The following is a 16,060-nucleotide window of genomic DNA, read 5'->3' as shown; positions in this document are numbered from 1 at the left end:
TGTACTAAAATAAACAAGCTTATTGGTCATCAGTGTGACCTTAACCACAACTCCTGTGGTCCAAACGTCAATGTGACAGTGACATTTCAAAGTTCACGTCTAGGTTATCAGTTTAATAAAGTACCTTTTATCCACTAATTATTGTTACATTTTTTTGTCATTCGTTAAAAATGGGTAACAGGTCTTCGTTATTGTTGCGCGAGGAAGAAATCGCCCAAATTCAGGAGGAGACTGGCTGTAAGTTGTAATTAAATTATTGTTTATAAATTTGAATCATTCCATGTTTTAGTTACTCCCAACCAGATAGAACGTTTATATTCACGTTTCACGTCGTTGGATAGAGGAGATTGCGGTACTTTGAGTCGTGACGATTTTTTGCGTATTCCAGAGCTGGCAATTAATCCTCTTGGTGAAAGGATTGTCAATTCATTTTTTCAAGAAGAGGGCTTGAATGATAGAGTTAATTTTAGACAATTTATGCATGTGTTAGCTCATTTCCGGCCTATTAAAAAGAATAAAGAAAATAAACTCAATTCAAGAGAAGAGAAACTCAGATGTAAGTTCATGTACTCTGGGTGAAAGTGACTGATGACTCTTTTTAGTTGCCTTTAAAATGTATGATCTGGATAATGATGATTTGATTTCAAAAGACGAACTGCTTGCTATTTTACACATGATGGTAGGGGCCAATATTAGTGAAGAACAGTTGACCAGCATTGCTGAGAGGACAATATTAGAAGCTGATGAAGATGGGGATCAAATGATCTCTTTTGAAGAGTTTTGCAAAGCATTGCAAAGGACAGATGTTGCACAGAAAATGAGTATTAGGTTTTTGAATTAAGGGTGGTTTTAATTTTTTGTTTAGTCAATAGTATAAGGGTAATTAAAAGAACATGTACAGTATACCTTTTATTGCAGTGTAACACACCAAAAACTAGACATATTTAGTTGATTTACATTTTGTTATTGTTGTACTTAATAAATAGTTGGTAATAATCAAAGTCATTAAGCAGTTGAGGACACTGCAAGCTTCTTGAGATGATCCATAAACACTTGAAGAGACACATCATCAGTCAAAACTGGAGCACCTCCATCCTAAAATAAACAAAACAATAAATAAAATGTTCAGGCGGAAGGTAAATAAAATTAGCCCACAACCATAACACCCTACAACAGTGCTGGAAAAAGAAACACAAGAATTTTCGAATGTTAAAAAACAAATGTTGCCCCATTCATTGATTTGTGATACCCTTGGATTAAAAACAGTTGTCAAATCGTGTTAGATGTTAATCTCGTAAAGTTTTGATAAAGCAGAGTTCCTGAGTTTAGTCAGTGCTACTGGCTGCAGTGTGCCTCGAAAATTTAGTGCCTTTCCCGACCCACAAATAAAAATGTTTACTGTACCGCATTCGAACTTTGAATGGCCTATCCGGAACAAATATGGAACAAAAACAACATTAACATAAAAGGAAAACGAAAAAATGAGAATTATCCTAATCGAAAAACTTACCCCTCCATAAGCGTACATGTTGTTATGAGTCTGACTGGGATTGACTTTAGACAACAAGAATCTAGCTTGTGACCCTCCTTGTTCCGTATCGATGTATCTAGGCATCGGGAATCTCGTTTGTAGAATTTCCTGTGCATCGTCAACTGGAGCTTGCAGCAACTGTCTAAAGTTCTCATACTCCGGCATATCCTGATACTTCAAATTACGCCATTGTGCGATAGTTTCCCCGTGGAAAATTAGAATTTGGAAGAAAGTGTCCATTAATAAAATTCTATCAGGTTGAATGGAGCTTGTATCGAGAAGCACAGGTTCCGGAGGACCATTGAAACTGTAACTGTACAAAATCGGCTGGATCATAATCAAAGACTGCGTCAGATCCTCTCGCATCAACATGTGACGGTAGAAAGACGTCTCATCCGGCGAATTGTTGAAGACTTGTAAGAACTGAGAACGACGTAAATGATACATGAATTGGGGATAAAGACTGAAGTTTTCACTCAATCTAAAGCTGTTCGGATCGTCTTTGTTGTATTCTCCGAATTTTTGACACTGTAAGATTTTTTTGATCAGAACGAGCGAAGACAATGGAATTGCGGTCTTACCAAACGAATCAACATTCTGTCGACCCATCTGAGTACGTCGGGGCTGTCGTCGGTTTCAGCACGGTATACCGCCATACGTGCCATCAACACGGCTGCTGCTTCTTGGTCAAAACCGGAACTGATGTGGTGAATGTTGGCGGTTGCGTCGGCCCAGTTTCTGGCTATGGTGGTCACTCGGATGCGTCTTTGACCGCTTGCGTGCTAAAAGGGGACAAAAATAAAATAAGTAAAGTTGTCCAAGTCTTTTGAAGGTATTAGGTACCTGATACTGTGTGATAAACTGAATGCATCCTCGCCCACCCTGCGGTATTGGAGCAGAATGCTGATTTACTACTTCAAAGAACAATGAAATTGTAGAACTCGGAGACAACGTGCACATCTTCCATTGCACTGTATTCCCCATCCCGATTTCTGTGTCCGATACTAAAGGACTCTTCACATTTAAAGAAACGCAAGAACCGATTCCTCCTTGAACTGTAAACCGGTTTAAAATTAACCAATTTTAACCTGGTTCTGACTTACTTTTTAATTCTCTTGAACATTTAACTTCCAAAGTTGCATTAAAGGCCATTTTTAGTTCACTCTTAGGATCCCGCACAAACACCCTTTGGAATGTTTGCTTAAACAGTGAAGAGTTAAAGGAATCACCCATCACCATATGGCCACTGAAATTATCTAAATAGAACACAATAAAATTTAAGAAATTAAACTAACCCAGTTGAGTTGCAGCATTGCTTCATTTCCATGAGACCAGTTTGATCCAGTGCACATGAGTATATGTCCACACAGTGGCCGTTGGTGGCGGCTCTCATTGCCAAGGCTTCATAATGCTTGATGGCTTTTTTCATGTATTTTGCATTGTCCTTGTGAATATCATGATGTGATCTTAAATTGATTACTAATGTTAAAAAACCTAAGCTTGATTCAAGCATACCTGATTGGCTGTTTAAGATCATCATTGACCACCTGACCTGGTCCCTGAGAGCATGGACCTCCCAAAAACATCATTACTCTTGCGCCTGTATTGGCGTAAGTACACTCTAACAACCCAACAGCGATTGAAAGTGCAGCCCCTGTTGATCTCAATGGGCGCTTCCCTTGACCAACTGGCCATGGATCTCTTTGAAGCTCCCCAATCAAATCAGTTAAACTCATATCACACTTGGCAATAGGCTGCAAAAATCTGCTTGCTGGTGGAATAGGCGCTTGCGGTTGTTGTTGGGGGCCCCTCATTTGACCTGGTTGCTGTTGAGGTTGGGCTATTGCTACTTTCCCAATACCCAACATCTCCTGAATTTGCTTGGCAGTCAAATCTTTTGTTCCACGGAACACATATGATTTACTGCAACCTTCAGTGCCTAGTTCATGCACTTGGACCATTTTTCCAAAAGTGATAAGACCAATCAATGCATTGGGAGGAAGAAGACTTAGGGACATTTGAAGGGAATCTTTAAGAGCTCCAAGTTCTTCTTCATCCATACAGGTGTCAACTACTAGGAGATAAATTGGAGGTAGACATTGAGCCCTTGTGATGGTATACTCAATTGTTGAGAACAATGGCATTAACTCTGCAGGTTGATGTTGTTCAGATATCGCGGCATATTGAGGTGGAAACTGTGGAAGATTTCATTACAATCCATTAGTAAAAATTAGAATAAAACTTACTGGATTCCTTTGAAAACAGAAATTGCACACCCACAACTTAGCTCTATAATCTACTTGACACAAAGGATTTAAAATGGCTCGACAATTATTTCTAGTACATAAGACAGGGTCGTATTGAATCGGGGGCAAATCCTGGCGTTCCTTAATAGGTTGATAAAGACACCCAAGTGGAACTACTAAGCGTGTTGCTTCAATACGACTGGACGGCCACACATTCCAAGTAAAACGAACCCCATCACGGTCCTCGTTTTGTTGAATATATTCTTCGTACGTTGCCATCTGTAAAAATAAAAAAATTTCGCTCTTAATTGAACCGATTCTGGAGAGCACGTACAAAGTTTCAGTTTATCCGTGCTATAACTTTCCTAGTATGACAAAAAATAAAACGTACCTTCAAAAAGATTTCAGCAAAGCGTTACAAATAAAAAATTAACACTGCTTCTCCAAATTTAATTTAAGTTAGTAAAACATTTTGCACCTGTACACATTTCAAGATCCACGTCACTCACGTCAAATGTGTCAATTTTAAAAAAAACAGCGCCACCTAGGAGATTTTGATGGCAAGTGTCAAGAAAACGTCAGATAGGAAAGTTAGGTTAAAATGTCAAAAATTTAAATGTCGGTATTTTTAAAGAATGTTAGAAATTGCAGGACGTGGCAGACTTGTACTCTTTAATAAGATCTCAACAAAATAATTATTAAAGTTTATAAATATTCCTTCGTTTTGATGAATCTTTGGGTGAAAAATTATAAAATAAAAGTAGTCAGTTGTCTCCAGGTTTAGCCTATCAAGCACTTAATGCACCTAGTCGTTAACATTACATAACGATTAGTTGGACAGAAATGCAAATTGTGAAAGCAACCTTTTCTTTGTCGGTGACGGGAATTGTTCAAGGCTGTCACTAATTTCTTCAATATGGTTTAAAGAAAAACCGCATTTTATTCGTTCCGTGGTGGAATCGGTGTTCACATCGAAAATGGGTCGGGTCGATTCACGGGTATGTACTTTCTTATCTCATTATTCAAATATTTAAAAATTTGCATGACACGTTGCAGCGTTTCCACTTGTGAATTTATTCAAAAATAATTTGAACCAGCCAAATTTCTTCGAATTTTGTGCGACATATTGATTAGATGATAAGATAAAGTCGAAGTTACTCACACATTTTTAATGCAGCAGTTTATTGCTAAAATGGTGCGGTGTATTTTAAATATTTGAAACCTGATCTAATTTTTTTCTAGAGTTGGGATCCTAGACAGTTTTTGTTTGATCCGGCTTTATTAGAAAATCTTGATTGGGGGTCAATAAAAGGCTATCTTTCACCTCCAATTACCAATGAAGCTCCAGGAGAACAATGGCTTTTGGTGCGGCCTTTACAGGTGGAGGATTTTGATAAAGGCTATTTACAAATCTTAACGCAGCTGACGGCAGTGGGAAATGTTAGCCGAACTGAATTTGAACGTAAGTAACATGAAGTGTACTGCAAATTTCAATTTTGGTTCCATTCACCCAAAGTGGACATAAAAGTTTCACCTTAAATTGTTTCCTCTTTCTTGTCTCAAGGCTGTTGTTACACCTATTTGTAAAGGTCAACCACATTGAAATATTTTCTTAAGAAAGTGAATATTTATTTTTTTGGGAGGTATAAACACAATCGGATTGAATGTATAAGTTTTATTTCATTTGAAGATATCAAAAAATATTTTTTTCTGAAAATTAACAAATTAAATTATAAATTAAGATTACCCTTCTTGTATAATTAGAAATGTCTGATTTTTATCTTAATAGTTTCCTCGAATTTTTATCTCTTATCGTAATGTTATGCATGAAATGATTATTCTTGAAATGAAATATATTTCAGCGTTACTTACATATCCTATTTATTTATTCAAACCCTTGTAACAATTTTTAGGCCAATACTGGAGAATGCAGCAGTCTGGCGGTTACTACATTACAGTAATTGAAGATACAAGAAGCAAGACAATCATTGGGGCCGCTACTCTGGTCACAGAATTCAAATTCATTCACAATTGTGCCCTTCGCGCACGTTTGGAGGACGTTGTGGTCAACAACACCTATCGTGGCAAACAATTGGGCAAATTGTAAATATTGTATCTTGAAATTACGATCAGTTTAACAGCACGAATTTTTAGAATTGTTTTGACTGTTAGTTTGCTCGCCAAGAAGTTGGGATGCTACAAAATGTCACTGGATTGTAAAGATCCTTTGATACCATTCTACAAATCCATTGGGTATAAACTCGAACCTGGAAACGCCAATTCCATGATTGTGCGATATGAAGATGCGCCAAAAATTGATAATCCATCCTGACAATTAGCCGCTAATGCCACCAACGTCAAATCCAAACTCTGACTGCTTAAATGGAAGTTAGAACCCTTTGTAGAGCTCTTAGTAGATTTATTCTCGACAGTATTCTCATTTTTTTTAATAAATCACAACGTATAAAGTAGTGTGTGCAACAATAACTTAGTGCGTTTTGTTAGATGTTATTTCTTTTTGTTCAAATTTCAATATTTTTGTTGAGTGCACGCTCGTTAAAACAGGTGATGTAAGATATTTACAAAGGGCAATTGCTTTTTCTTGTAACTGCAACTGCAAGGAAAAGCAACGGATTTGAGGTTTGTGACATTAGCAGGTGTGTTGAGCGCTTCGGAAACGCTCCCCAAGTATTTTATTTGCTTTTTCTTTATTTAATCTTCAGTCTCAATAAAAAATGTATTGCAAACTGTTTTTTTCTCTTGAATAAAAAGCAAGTTGATTATCCACGGTTTATTAATTTTACACATTTTATACAATTCGCCAACAACTATTTATTACAACTAATTTATTGTACAGTTGACTCCTATGATGTTTTACATACAATTATCTGTAGTGATATGTATAAAAATTCAACTAATTTACTTGAAAATAAACTATGGACTCGAAAGCGGTGTCTACATGAAAAAGTCTAGGACGCCGGTAAAAATAATTCCTGTACAATAGTATGCTCGAGCGAAATATAAACGAAAATTGAATGATTTTCTAATCTAACACATGTATTTTATAACAATTTGTAACAAGATGCTAACAATTATATAAAGTTGTACATCATAGCGTAACAGAATGTTGCCGTGCAGCGACTTTTCCAATTCAAAATCTTTACAACGTACACATACAAACAGTAAATAGTTACAAATAATACTGGAAGACATACATTTCTATAGGCTAAATGGAAGACATCGTTAATATTCGAAATGCTTTGTCCCTCTTGCTCGATTGCCGATAAACAGTGTAAATAACAATCGGCGTTGAAACCTCCCAAAAATCTTGATCCTCGCTAAGTAAGTAAATTGGTAGAAAATAATTTACTTTGCAGTTGACTGAATTTATTGTCGTTAAAGGACTTATTGCTTCGTTAGAATACGGGACAAAATATTTTTGTTAGTGTACTCGTGTTTTTATCACTTAAAAGTCAGTAGATTTGAAAACCGGCGATTTTTTTGTGTTTTACCCTGTCAGATAACAATAACTTAACATAATCCGACTTTAATTTTCTCGCTGCTGCAATTCATCGTCTTGATCATATTTTAGAGATTTAGAAACCGTATATTGGACCTCATTGTCAGGGCTTTGATCGCAATTCTGGAACTTTTCTGATTTACTCAAACCATCGAATGTTTGGAAGACTTTGGAATTGGAATATGGGAAGTTTTATAATTAGTTCGAACATAAATTATCCGTATCAACAATAAAATTAAAGTAATTTTTAAGTCTTTTAAAATACACAATAATGGATCCTTGAGTGTTGTAAAAATTATCTATTATAAAACAAATTGGTCTTTTCATGAAATTTCAAGGATATTAGAAAAGTTATAATTTTGAGGCAGCCAGGGCAATTTAATATTTAGCTCTAAAATCTTTAAGTAAAATCTCTGGTTAAAAAGGAATTTCAGACAAAAAATGCAAATCAAAGAAAGTGAGGGTTCTAGACTGTTAGCATAGAATCTGCTCTTTAGTTTTTACGATACTAAATTGAAAGTTCATGGAGTTGGATGCATTCTTTAATAAATGTTGTTGCATTTTGTCCTGAAGAGGTGGTAATAAATTCTGATTTTTGTTCTGTTTTTCTATTGATTCACTCAATTTGGTCGTTGCAAATGATACCCCGCAAAACTTTTCTTTATACCTAAAAATTGTGTTTTTTTTTATATGTCTCTAGAAGAGCTCTGTTCTAGAGAAATATACTCCTAGTTGTCGAGTACTTGTGTATTTTAAAAGACTTCGAGATTACTAATCTCCTTTTGTTTTTGCAATATTTTTTATATTCGTTATTTTCTTACCAACTACGCAAATAATTGCGACGGAAATCATATTTGTCTAATTTTAATGACCCGTCAACTTTTAGTAATACGTATTTTAAATACTTAGCAATCACTATATTGAGATATACACCTAATGTTTTAATGATATTCTAAGTGGAAGACAAATTTCAAAATCTTGTTTTTGTAAGGGCATTGAAGGCAAACTTTACTATAAGTAATGGAAGACTCGTTGAAACCCCACAAAATACACAAATTTTTCCCCTTCAACTTCAGTAAATATGGAATTTGTGAGACGTAAATAATTGAACTCTCTTTCTTATTGCGCTTGTGACTAGAAGCTTACGAATTGACAGTTTAGCAGTAAATTCCATACTTACCGAACGGACTATCAGTTTAAAATGGAAGACCGATTGAAAATGCATTGATCAGGGCACGTCCAGAATCTACAATTCCTATAACACCGAAAAGAACACCCAATGATATTATAAAATAATCGAATGCAACAGTTCTGCTGTCCATTCCTTCTCTTTTTAGTTTCAAGTGAAAATAGCAGGGCCAAATAAAACTTAACATTGTGCCGGTGAAGTTTCCAATAAATCCCATTAAAATCATGAAATGAGGGATGAAACAAGCCATGAGGATTGTAAAAACAATCACACCTATTCTGCAGGCCAATCCCCAAACTTTGAGCTCCCCATCTAAAGCCCAAATTGTCGGAAACGGGGTTTTAGGCTTACCTCTGAAGAACGCTCGTTCTAGAAGCTCGCAAGCGGCATAGAACGGAAGAGGGTAGCTGAGAAGAGCTTTAAGTACGAGCGATATGTTGACTAAACCTTTGAATCCTGCTGATGGCAAGTTATTAGTGATAACCTGCTGTGTGTCGTTTTGGAAAGTTAGAAAGCAGATATACCCAAAAACTGCTTTGAATATAGCTGCCCAGACGTGGGACCAATCCAGCATCCACTGGAACTTTGAAGGATCCTCCATGTTACCTTCCAGTGTCGGAAGGAAGATCTGTGAAGTGTAGGAAAAAACAATCACGCCTAAGCTAATGGGGAAGTTCTCCAGATCCAATTGCCATTTAACTTTGCTCCAACTCCAATCGCCGATGTAGAGAAGGCAGTATCCCAGGATAATTGCGTTGATGAAAATATGAGACATTGTGCACCAGAAAGAGAGCATACTCACGCTCTTCAGAGACTTAACAAATGCTGCATAATTTACACTTTGTATTAATATAAATTATTTTTACATTCTTACCTAGTGGCAGAAGGAGAATTCCCGCCACCATCATCCATGATCTTGTGTCTATAGCGCCATCAGGAAAAGTTCCAATCATTAGATCTCCACACACGACCACATATAAGATGCACGTCATCAGGAGTTCGATAATTTGAGCTATGCTGACCACTCGGGCTCCGTATTTTTTACCAAAGCATTCCTTGGCGATGGCGACGTATGAATCTCGCACTCTGACTTGTTTTCCTGTCTGCACGTCGAATTCGTAGAGGCATTCAACGAGGATTTTCCCGGTGTAACAGCAGATATAAGCGATGCCGATCATTGCCGCTATGGCCCAGTAACCGCCGCGAAGAACGGCGAAGGGCAGAGATACAATAAACATGCCCTAAAATAAATAAAAATTTAACAAGAAAAAACAATTAATTTGATTTATTAACCCGGCGCATCCACCAAAAATGCAATAAAATTTAATTTACCTGAATGGCGTTGGTAACATTCCATGCTGCTTGGTACTCATTAATTTTGACCTCGCTTTTTCCTTCGACAAAGTCTGACCCTTCTGAAAAATCAACTGAGGACATTCGACTCTGACGAGTTTCCTTCTGGTAACCTCCTTCGTTAAAACTGTCTTCTGCTTCGAGATTAGTTTCTTGCATATTTAGAAATGGGTTGAAGGGGTTGGTGGTTTTCATGTTACTCATCTCGTGGTGTTCATCCGAAGTACCTCCATGACTCGTGTGGTTTTGGTTAGTTTGAGCAAAATGAACTCTTTCTCCAGGTTGTTCAGCTCTCATTCCGGATTTGTCAGGTATTATCTGCCGGAAGGTCTGTCCAGCCACATTAACAGCAGCGGACAGCGGCGGCAGTTTGATGTTAGTCAAGCGATTCATGATCTCCTCGACCTCTATAAACTACTCTGGAAGACTGCTGATTGGTACGTAATTCACTATAATTATCACTAGAATTTTTAAAACGATGGAAGACCGAATGGGGTTTCAAAGTAGATCACCGCCAAGATGGACAAATTTCGGATATATTATGGGTTTGAAATGGTTCGAATGGTAGAAATCAATAGTAATGTGAAAATTGTTGGTGAATCTTTAAGAATTCATTCACGGTTTCACTAATTTTGTCACTTTCACAACGAGACGAACGTTTAAACCATGATTAGAGGTAAATCCGGTATTTTACTAAGTAATTCTGCGGAAAAATTAAACTTTTATGATTTCCATCTTGGCGGCGGTAGACCTTCGGAAAATTGGTACATTTGCAGTCTCCGCGAACAATCCGGAGCTGCGCAGGACCGGAATGGAGCGATTTGTTCGATAGGGAGCGTTTGTGACCCAGAGGCGGGTTGTTCACTTGGAATAACAATAATAAAACCTTTCAAAGATTTATTAAATTAATAAAAATTCATTTACATTAATTTTATCACTTATTAAAAAAATAGAAGGTTCGTATGTAATAAACTGATGTTGATAGTTTGTTATGTTGGTGCGTAGTCTGCCATTTTCCGTACTTTAAACAACCTTCTTCTTAGGCACAAAAAATTAGGTAAGAATGTAAGAATGCAAACATTACAATTACATAATTGAATTGAATTGTTTTTTTTTAACAACGTAAATATCATCCACCATAAAAAGTAACAAAAATACGTAACTCCAGACTCGTGGAAAGTGTAAAATTTTTCCGAATACTCTCCTGAGTTTTGAAATGCTGTCCGCACTTCCCTCTGAGAGTGTACCATGAAAGTGATCAATAAGTCACTGAAAACTGAAATTTAGGGTTCTAGAGCTACGGGCAAGACTTTAATTACCCTTAAAATACGCGTACATGTCTTTAAACAAACAAACTTCGTTTAATGACTGTAAAAAATTTTTTTCTCGTCAAATTATTGTTCTTTGTGTTCAATAAAACCGCCTTAACCTAGTTTTTTTCGTTTTATCACCAGTGTCATCGACTCCTGTCAGGAGGGTGTCAAAAATCCAATGTTTTTGTTGGATAATTAAACAATAAAGTAACTGGCGCTAATCGATCATTGAAAATGAGCTCTGGTTTTGTCACAGAGGCTGAAATAGCCGAAGCCAGAAAGAAAAGACAAGAGGAATGGGAGCAGGTGCGTAAACCTGAAGATCCGCTAGGTAAATCGAATCTAACCTCTTTTTCACGTATCGAGACAATTTTTCTTTTTTAAACGTAGTAAGGCCGGAAGAACCGTATGATCATCGAAGTTTGTACGAAAGATTGCAAGAACAGAAGCAGAAGAAGGATCTAGAGTATGAAGAAGCGCACAAATTGAGTGAGTAAACAAGCAATGACGTTTACTTATCAGAGATATAAAAACGGGTAATTACGTAATTTACTAACCTTACATTTACATTGGTTGGTTAGTTATATAATAATACGTACTGTTATTTTGACAGACAAAGAACGTTGCTTTCTGTTTCCACCATATTTGAGTTTTTCATTGTGTTGTTTTGGATTGCATATCTAAATTGTTTGTCCTTGTGACATTTGTGGCTGTCAAAAGAATTTACTAGAACTTTTATATCTTATCCAAGCATATCAACAATACCACGCTTGTTAATCAGTGCCTTAAACAAAGCAATAAAAACAGCCACAATGTTGCACCAATATTATGACCAGAGTGAAGGTAAATTAGGATTAAAATCAATTGACTCTTTTAATACTCGTTTCTTTCCAGAAAATATGATCAAAGGTCTAGATGACGACGAGATCGAATTTCTAGACCTTGTAGATCGAACAAAGATAGCAGCTGATCGCAGAAAAGAAATAGAAGAGGAACTAGAATTGAATGATTATAGAAATAGGGTAGCAACATTGCAGGAGAAGTCTCTAGAGGAACGCCTACAAGCAGAAATTTCCGTAAACAAGCCAAAAAGTGTCTCAAACAGACCATCACAACAAAAACTACTCAAAGGGATTGTTGTTAAGAAAAGTGAAGCTCAAAAAAGGAAGAATAGTAATGGTTCAGCTAATGAAAGTGATGAGGAAAATAAACGAGTAAAAGTTGAATCTAACGACAGTAAGAAGACAGAAAGTGAAGCCAACAGCAGTGCAGGAGGCACACCTACTGCTGGGTTGAAGTGTGTAGGAATCTTGCCAGGTCTTGGATGTTACAGTGAGTCAACTTCTGATGAAAATAGTTCAGATTCAGAGGTGGAGCACAGCTCTTCTAAAATGGATATTCTAGGAAGGAAAATAGTGACAAAAGCAAAGGAAGCTTAATTTTATATTTATTTATTTAGACTGTTTAATTTTACTTGGATTTATATTTAGGTTGGAGGTTTATTTCTTAGATGACTGTGCATGACGTGAAATTAAATTTAACACGAATTTTTGATGTATTAGAACGTATTTATGAAATTGTTATTGTGGTACAATTATAAGCTACGAAAAAAAACCTCTAAACATATTTTCATTAGTATTTTTGATTACTCGCTCGACATATTTGTGAATGTTTACATGAAGAAACGGCCTGTTTCTTTTTAAAGCATATTCCAGTATACTCAGTCCAGACTATTCTTAAGGACTTTTGTATCAATAAAGTTGTTCATTACATATTGGGGTTTTATTTTAACGATACGTAAATGTCAAGACGCTTTTATATCATAAAAGAGACTGAACCTATTTCATAAGAAGTTCTCACAGTTACTGCTTTTTTACCACTTATACTTATACTTGACTAAACGCAAGTGCACAACTAACAAAACTTCCAATTAATTTACCCTGGCAGTTGCTGTTGAAATTTTCTGGAGAGATTTCTAGTTTTTGTTATGATTTCGCCTATCATTCTTATTTTAACCTAACCTTCACAATTATTGCTTACAATTTAGAAATAGCAGAACTTGCAGAACATTGACAATGTTTGTAGGTGATACTTATTCTACAATAAACTCCCGAAGAGACCTTCAAGAAAACTTCATACATATAAACGAGCATCAATTCAAAAAAGGTAACAGTTTCATTGTCATTTTCCTAAATGTTTTTAGAATTTTATTTTTATTGAAAAGAAATATTATTTTATATTTGAACAATTTTTAAACTCGGTTTAGGAACTCCGACGAACTAACTTGAAACCAAAATATTTAGAGAGTGTTGTCACAGGTGAAAGGTATTAGATCTTCACCATGAAAGTTTTTACAAAAACAACTAAAATTTAGTCATAATCGTAATGCAAGAAGAACGAGATTATGCAACATAAGCGTCGCGCCGTGTTGATACTAAAATTCTGAATACTAAAAATACTAAAAAGTCCGTTTTCTTGTTATTGTAGCAACAAAATTTAGAAACAGTTTTTGATTTTGTGAAAAATTAAATGCAACCCTCGACTATTTCCCACAATGCTGTCAAGAAAACTCACGTTTTTTTCTGATTCGATTCTTTGAAATTTTCTGAATTAAATTATTTAATTTAATCCGGCGCATTCATCATTTTTAAGAACGAGGACATTTCTTTTTAAAGTTTAGCTCCGGACATTTAATATCAGCTTCTATTTACTGAATCTTTCTGGTTTGTACGCCCGCCCGAAGTAAAATGTTCTAAGCAAACATATTAAATAACTCACAAAAGGTTGAAAATGGAAACGGAACGAGAAAATTATTTGAGCATATTTTGTAACTACTCCAGTCAAATGTTTTTTCTATAAAATCTATCTCTGGGAACATAAAATTTTGATTACAAAGTCGGATCATTTGACAACAAGAAGTCGTTTAACTGACTGCTGAAGCTTATTGTGCTTAATAAGATGATGGGATTAGAGATAGATAGAAATCCATTATCTATAAACGATTTAACTAATTTTATTTGGGGCGATCATGTTGGGTAACAATAATTACATTATATCGTTGATTGTTTGAGAAGAAGGAACAAGGGAAATAGGAGAATTGAAGCAAAGAAAACAGAATTGCCACGAGCTATGAGTTTACGTTGCTCATCTTTAAATTCTTTGATTTTTTGTTGTTTTGAATCTTTTTTTTATCCAACACGCTCAAGAGAATCCAGAATTTTTATCTCAAGAAAATTTTCTGAAAAAGAAGTATTAAGATTACTAATGCACTTTGTAAAAGATAAAAAGTGCACATTTTTAGCGCTTGATGAAAATGATTCTTGCTGCGACCGACAACCTATTCATGACTCTGGGAGGAAGTAATTTGAGCTCTTATTGACCACTTTACGTCTTTGAAGGGAAGTTTTAAACGACCTTATCATAATTTTAACATTAAATGATATTTGCTGAGGGGGTTATTAGTATCTTTGATATTATTGATGTTGCGTTATTTATCTGTGCAGACGCGGTTCGGTTTAGTTTGCTTTGTACACACAAATAAATCAATAAATTTATTAAGTACATTATGGCTTTGCAGTTCTTAGTATAGTAGTCATAGTAATAAACAAATTTGAAACCAAAAATGTTCACCTAAATTTTAGCAGTAAAGTGACGAAATACGTGATTACCTTTTAAAACTTGGTTGTCTGATTTATCTAGATATAAACGAACTGCTAAGTTTATCAGTGTAATAAAATACAGACATTTTTCTCCATAAAAATATTCGAAAAAACGTCGCATTATTGTGATAACATAAAATACGTCTAAATAAAACCCACGCATTCATAAATGAAAGCTCATAACAAGGTACTAAAATCTCCATGTTTGTGTGCCTAGATTCTGTGCAAATAGCGCTCTCGACTCTGATTAGTGTGTGTTAACATTTTATCAAAAAAAGCGTCTTCTTTTATAGTCTTCACAAGAGGGAAAATGAATTTCCCTTCTAGGTCATTAATTTGCTTAATTGAAAGTGTAAATTAATGAGTTATTTTAGTGGCAGCTAAGTGTATTTTATTATCCTCTTAAAAGTTGCAAACTTTGCTTACATGGTGGTCAATAGTGCAACATCCTCAGTTTAGTCTTGTGGTTTGCTTAGAAGTTTGTAACAATGTTGAACCAGAAACTTAGTTTCTTTGCAAAGAGTAAATTTACCTCTCACCAGGTTTGCGCTACCAAATTAGTAAATTATTACAAAATTTATTTTGTTCCCGCAAGAATATTCGTATCTCTTGAACAGTAGACAGATTAACTAAGAAAACACGAGGATTTTTTATTAACGCATGAGCTACTTCTTCTTAATCCAGCATTGCATTCGTTTTTAAACGGTCCATTCTTAGCAGATTCATCGATTTCGCGTTTACTGTACGACTCGAGGATGAAGTTTCTGGTAATGATTTCAATCTGAACTATTCAGTGGTTTGGATAAGCTCGGGACAAACAACAGTGGCACTTCCGCTACAGTGCTTTTGCCAAAGTCTATTAGAGCAATCTGCGTTTGCCACATTTACTTTGAATCGAGGTAACTTGGAAAAGATGTATTCCAATTCTGCGTATTCAGGTAAAAAGGAAAGTTGCGATAAGCAATTTTCTAGTGTTTTTGGATGTGATCGTAAATTACGTATTTTCTTATGGCCGTTTGTGTTGGAGAAAAAGTACCTACTTGAAAAATTTTAATAGAATTTTTCTTTCCCTTGTAACACAGGTTGAGAGGTGTTACGAGGGTTAGCTCTGATATGTGACAATGCAATTAATTTGTGGACAGGCCGCAGAGAAAAATATTTTCGGAAGAATTTGAGATAGGAAGACTGTGAATGGGGAGAGTTAATGGATTTATTTGCGGGTTTTAAAATCGAAATTGGAGAATTTGAA

At 35.6% G+C, this 16,060-nt stretch overlaps 5 protein-coding genes across 7 annotated transcripts; 3 read left to right on the top strand and 2 right to left on the bottom strand.

Moving 5' to 3' along the window:
* The first annotated feature begins 55 nt into the window (after nucleotides 1-55).
* elm (calcineurin like EF-hand protein 1 elm) lies at nucleotides 56-952 on the top strand. The gene is made up of 3 exons (XM_088046921.1): nucleotides 56-237; nucleotides 290-556; nucleotides 603-952. Exons 1-3 carry the CDS (start codon nucleotides 171-173, stop codon nucleotides 839-841), a joined length of 573 nt encoding a protein of 190 aa, XP_087903047.1. The 5' UTR covers nucleotides 56-170; the 3' UTR covers nucleotides 842-952.
* Sec23 (transport protein Sec23) lies at nucleotides 897-4,359 on the bottom strand. 2 transcript variants are annotated; one of them, XM_088046873.1, is made up of 10 exons: nucleotides 4,169-4,359; nucleotides 3,778-4,056; nucleotides 3,047-3,726; nucleotides 2,827-2,997; nucleotides 2,635-2,777; nucleotides 2,375-2,586; nucleotides 2,113-2,313; nucleotides 1,511-2,059; nucleotides 1,405-1,425; nucleotides 897-1,095 (listed from the first exon to the last, which is right to left on the bottom strand). In XM_088046873.1, exons 2-10 carry the CDS (start codon nucleotides 4,054-4,056, stop codon nucleotides 1,006-1,008), a joined length of 2,346 nt encoding a protein of 781 aa, XP_087902999.1. In that variant the 5' UTR covers nucleotides 4,169-4,359; the 3' UTR covers nucleotides 897-1,005. The 2 variants fall into 2 exon arrangements, with proteins under 2 accessions (XP_087902999.1, XP_087903000.1); XM_088046874.1 differs by lacking the exon at nucleotides 1,405-1,425.
* A 219-nt stretch (nucleotides 4,360-4,578) lies between these two features.
* On the top strand, nucleotides 4,579-6,562 carry Gnpnat (glucosamine 6-phosphate N-acetyltransferase). 2 transcript variants are annotated; one of them, XM_088046914.1, is made up of 4 exons: nucleotides 4,579-4,775; nucleotides 5,020-5,239; nucleotides 5,691-5,880; nucleotides 5,932-6,562. In XM_088046914.1, exons 1-4 carry the CDS (start codon nucleotides 4,755-4,757, stop codon nucleotides 6,107-6,109), a joined length of 609 nt encoding a protein of 202 aa, XP_087903040.1. In that variant the 5' UTR covers nucleotides 4,579-4,754; the 3' UTR covers nucleotides 6,110-6,562. The 2 variants fall into 2 exon arrangements, with proteins under 2 accessions (XP_087903040.1, XP_087903033.1); XM_088046907.1 differs by lacking the exon at nucleotides 4,579-4,775 and adding an exon at nucleotides 4,826-4,972.
* Nucleotides 6,563-7,119: 557 nt separating this feature from the next.
* VGAT (vesicular GABA transporter) lies at nucleotides 7,120-10,620 on the bottom strand. Its single transcript, XM_088046876.1, has 3 exons — nucleotides 9,819-10,620; nucleotides 9,361-9,727; nucleotides 7,120-9,311 (listed from the first exon to the last, which is right to left on the bottom strand). The coding sequence occupies exons 1-3, from the start codon at nucleotides 10,230-10,232 to the stop codon at nucleotides 8,494-8,496; spliced, it is 1,599 nt and encodes a 532-aa protein (XP_087903002.1). The 5' UTR covers nucleotides 10,233-10,620; the 3' UTR covers nucleotides 7,120-8,493.
* A 662-nt stretch (nucleotides 10,621-11,282) lies between these two features.
* Nucleotides 11,283-12,924, top strand: LOC148181239 (PSME3-interacting protein). Its single transcript, XM_088046898.1, has 3 exons — nucleotides 11,283-11,483; nucleotides 11,543-11,641; nucleotides 12,047-12,924. The coding sequence occupies exons 1-3, from the start codon at nucleotides 11,387-11,389 to the stop codon at nucleotides 12,589-12,591; spliced, it is 741 nt and encodes a 246-aa protein (XP_087903024.1). The 5' UTR covers nucleotides 11,283-11,386; the 3' UTR covers nucleotides 12,592-12,924.
* The last annotated feature ends 3,136 nt before the right edge of the window (nucleotides 12,925-16,060 follow it).

Source organism: Gnatocerus cornutus, chromosome 1, assembly GCF_029298725.1.
Source record: "Gnatocerus cornutus isolate USDA-ARS CGAHR chromosome 1, icGnaCorn1.1, whole genome shotgun sequence".
Lineage (NCBI taxonomy): Eukaryota > Metazoa > Arthropoda > Insecta > Coleoptera > Tenebrionidae > Gnatocerus > Gnatocerus cornutus.
This window is presented reverse-complemented; position numbering and strand designations above follow the sequence as displayed.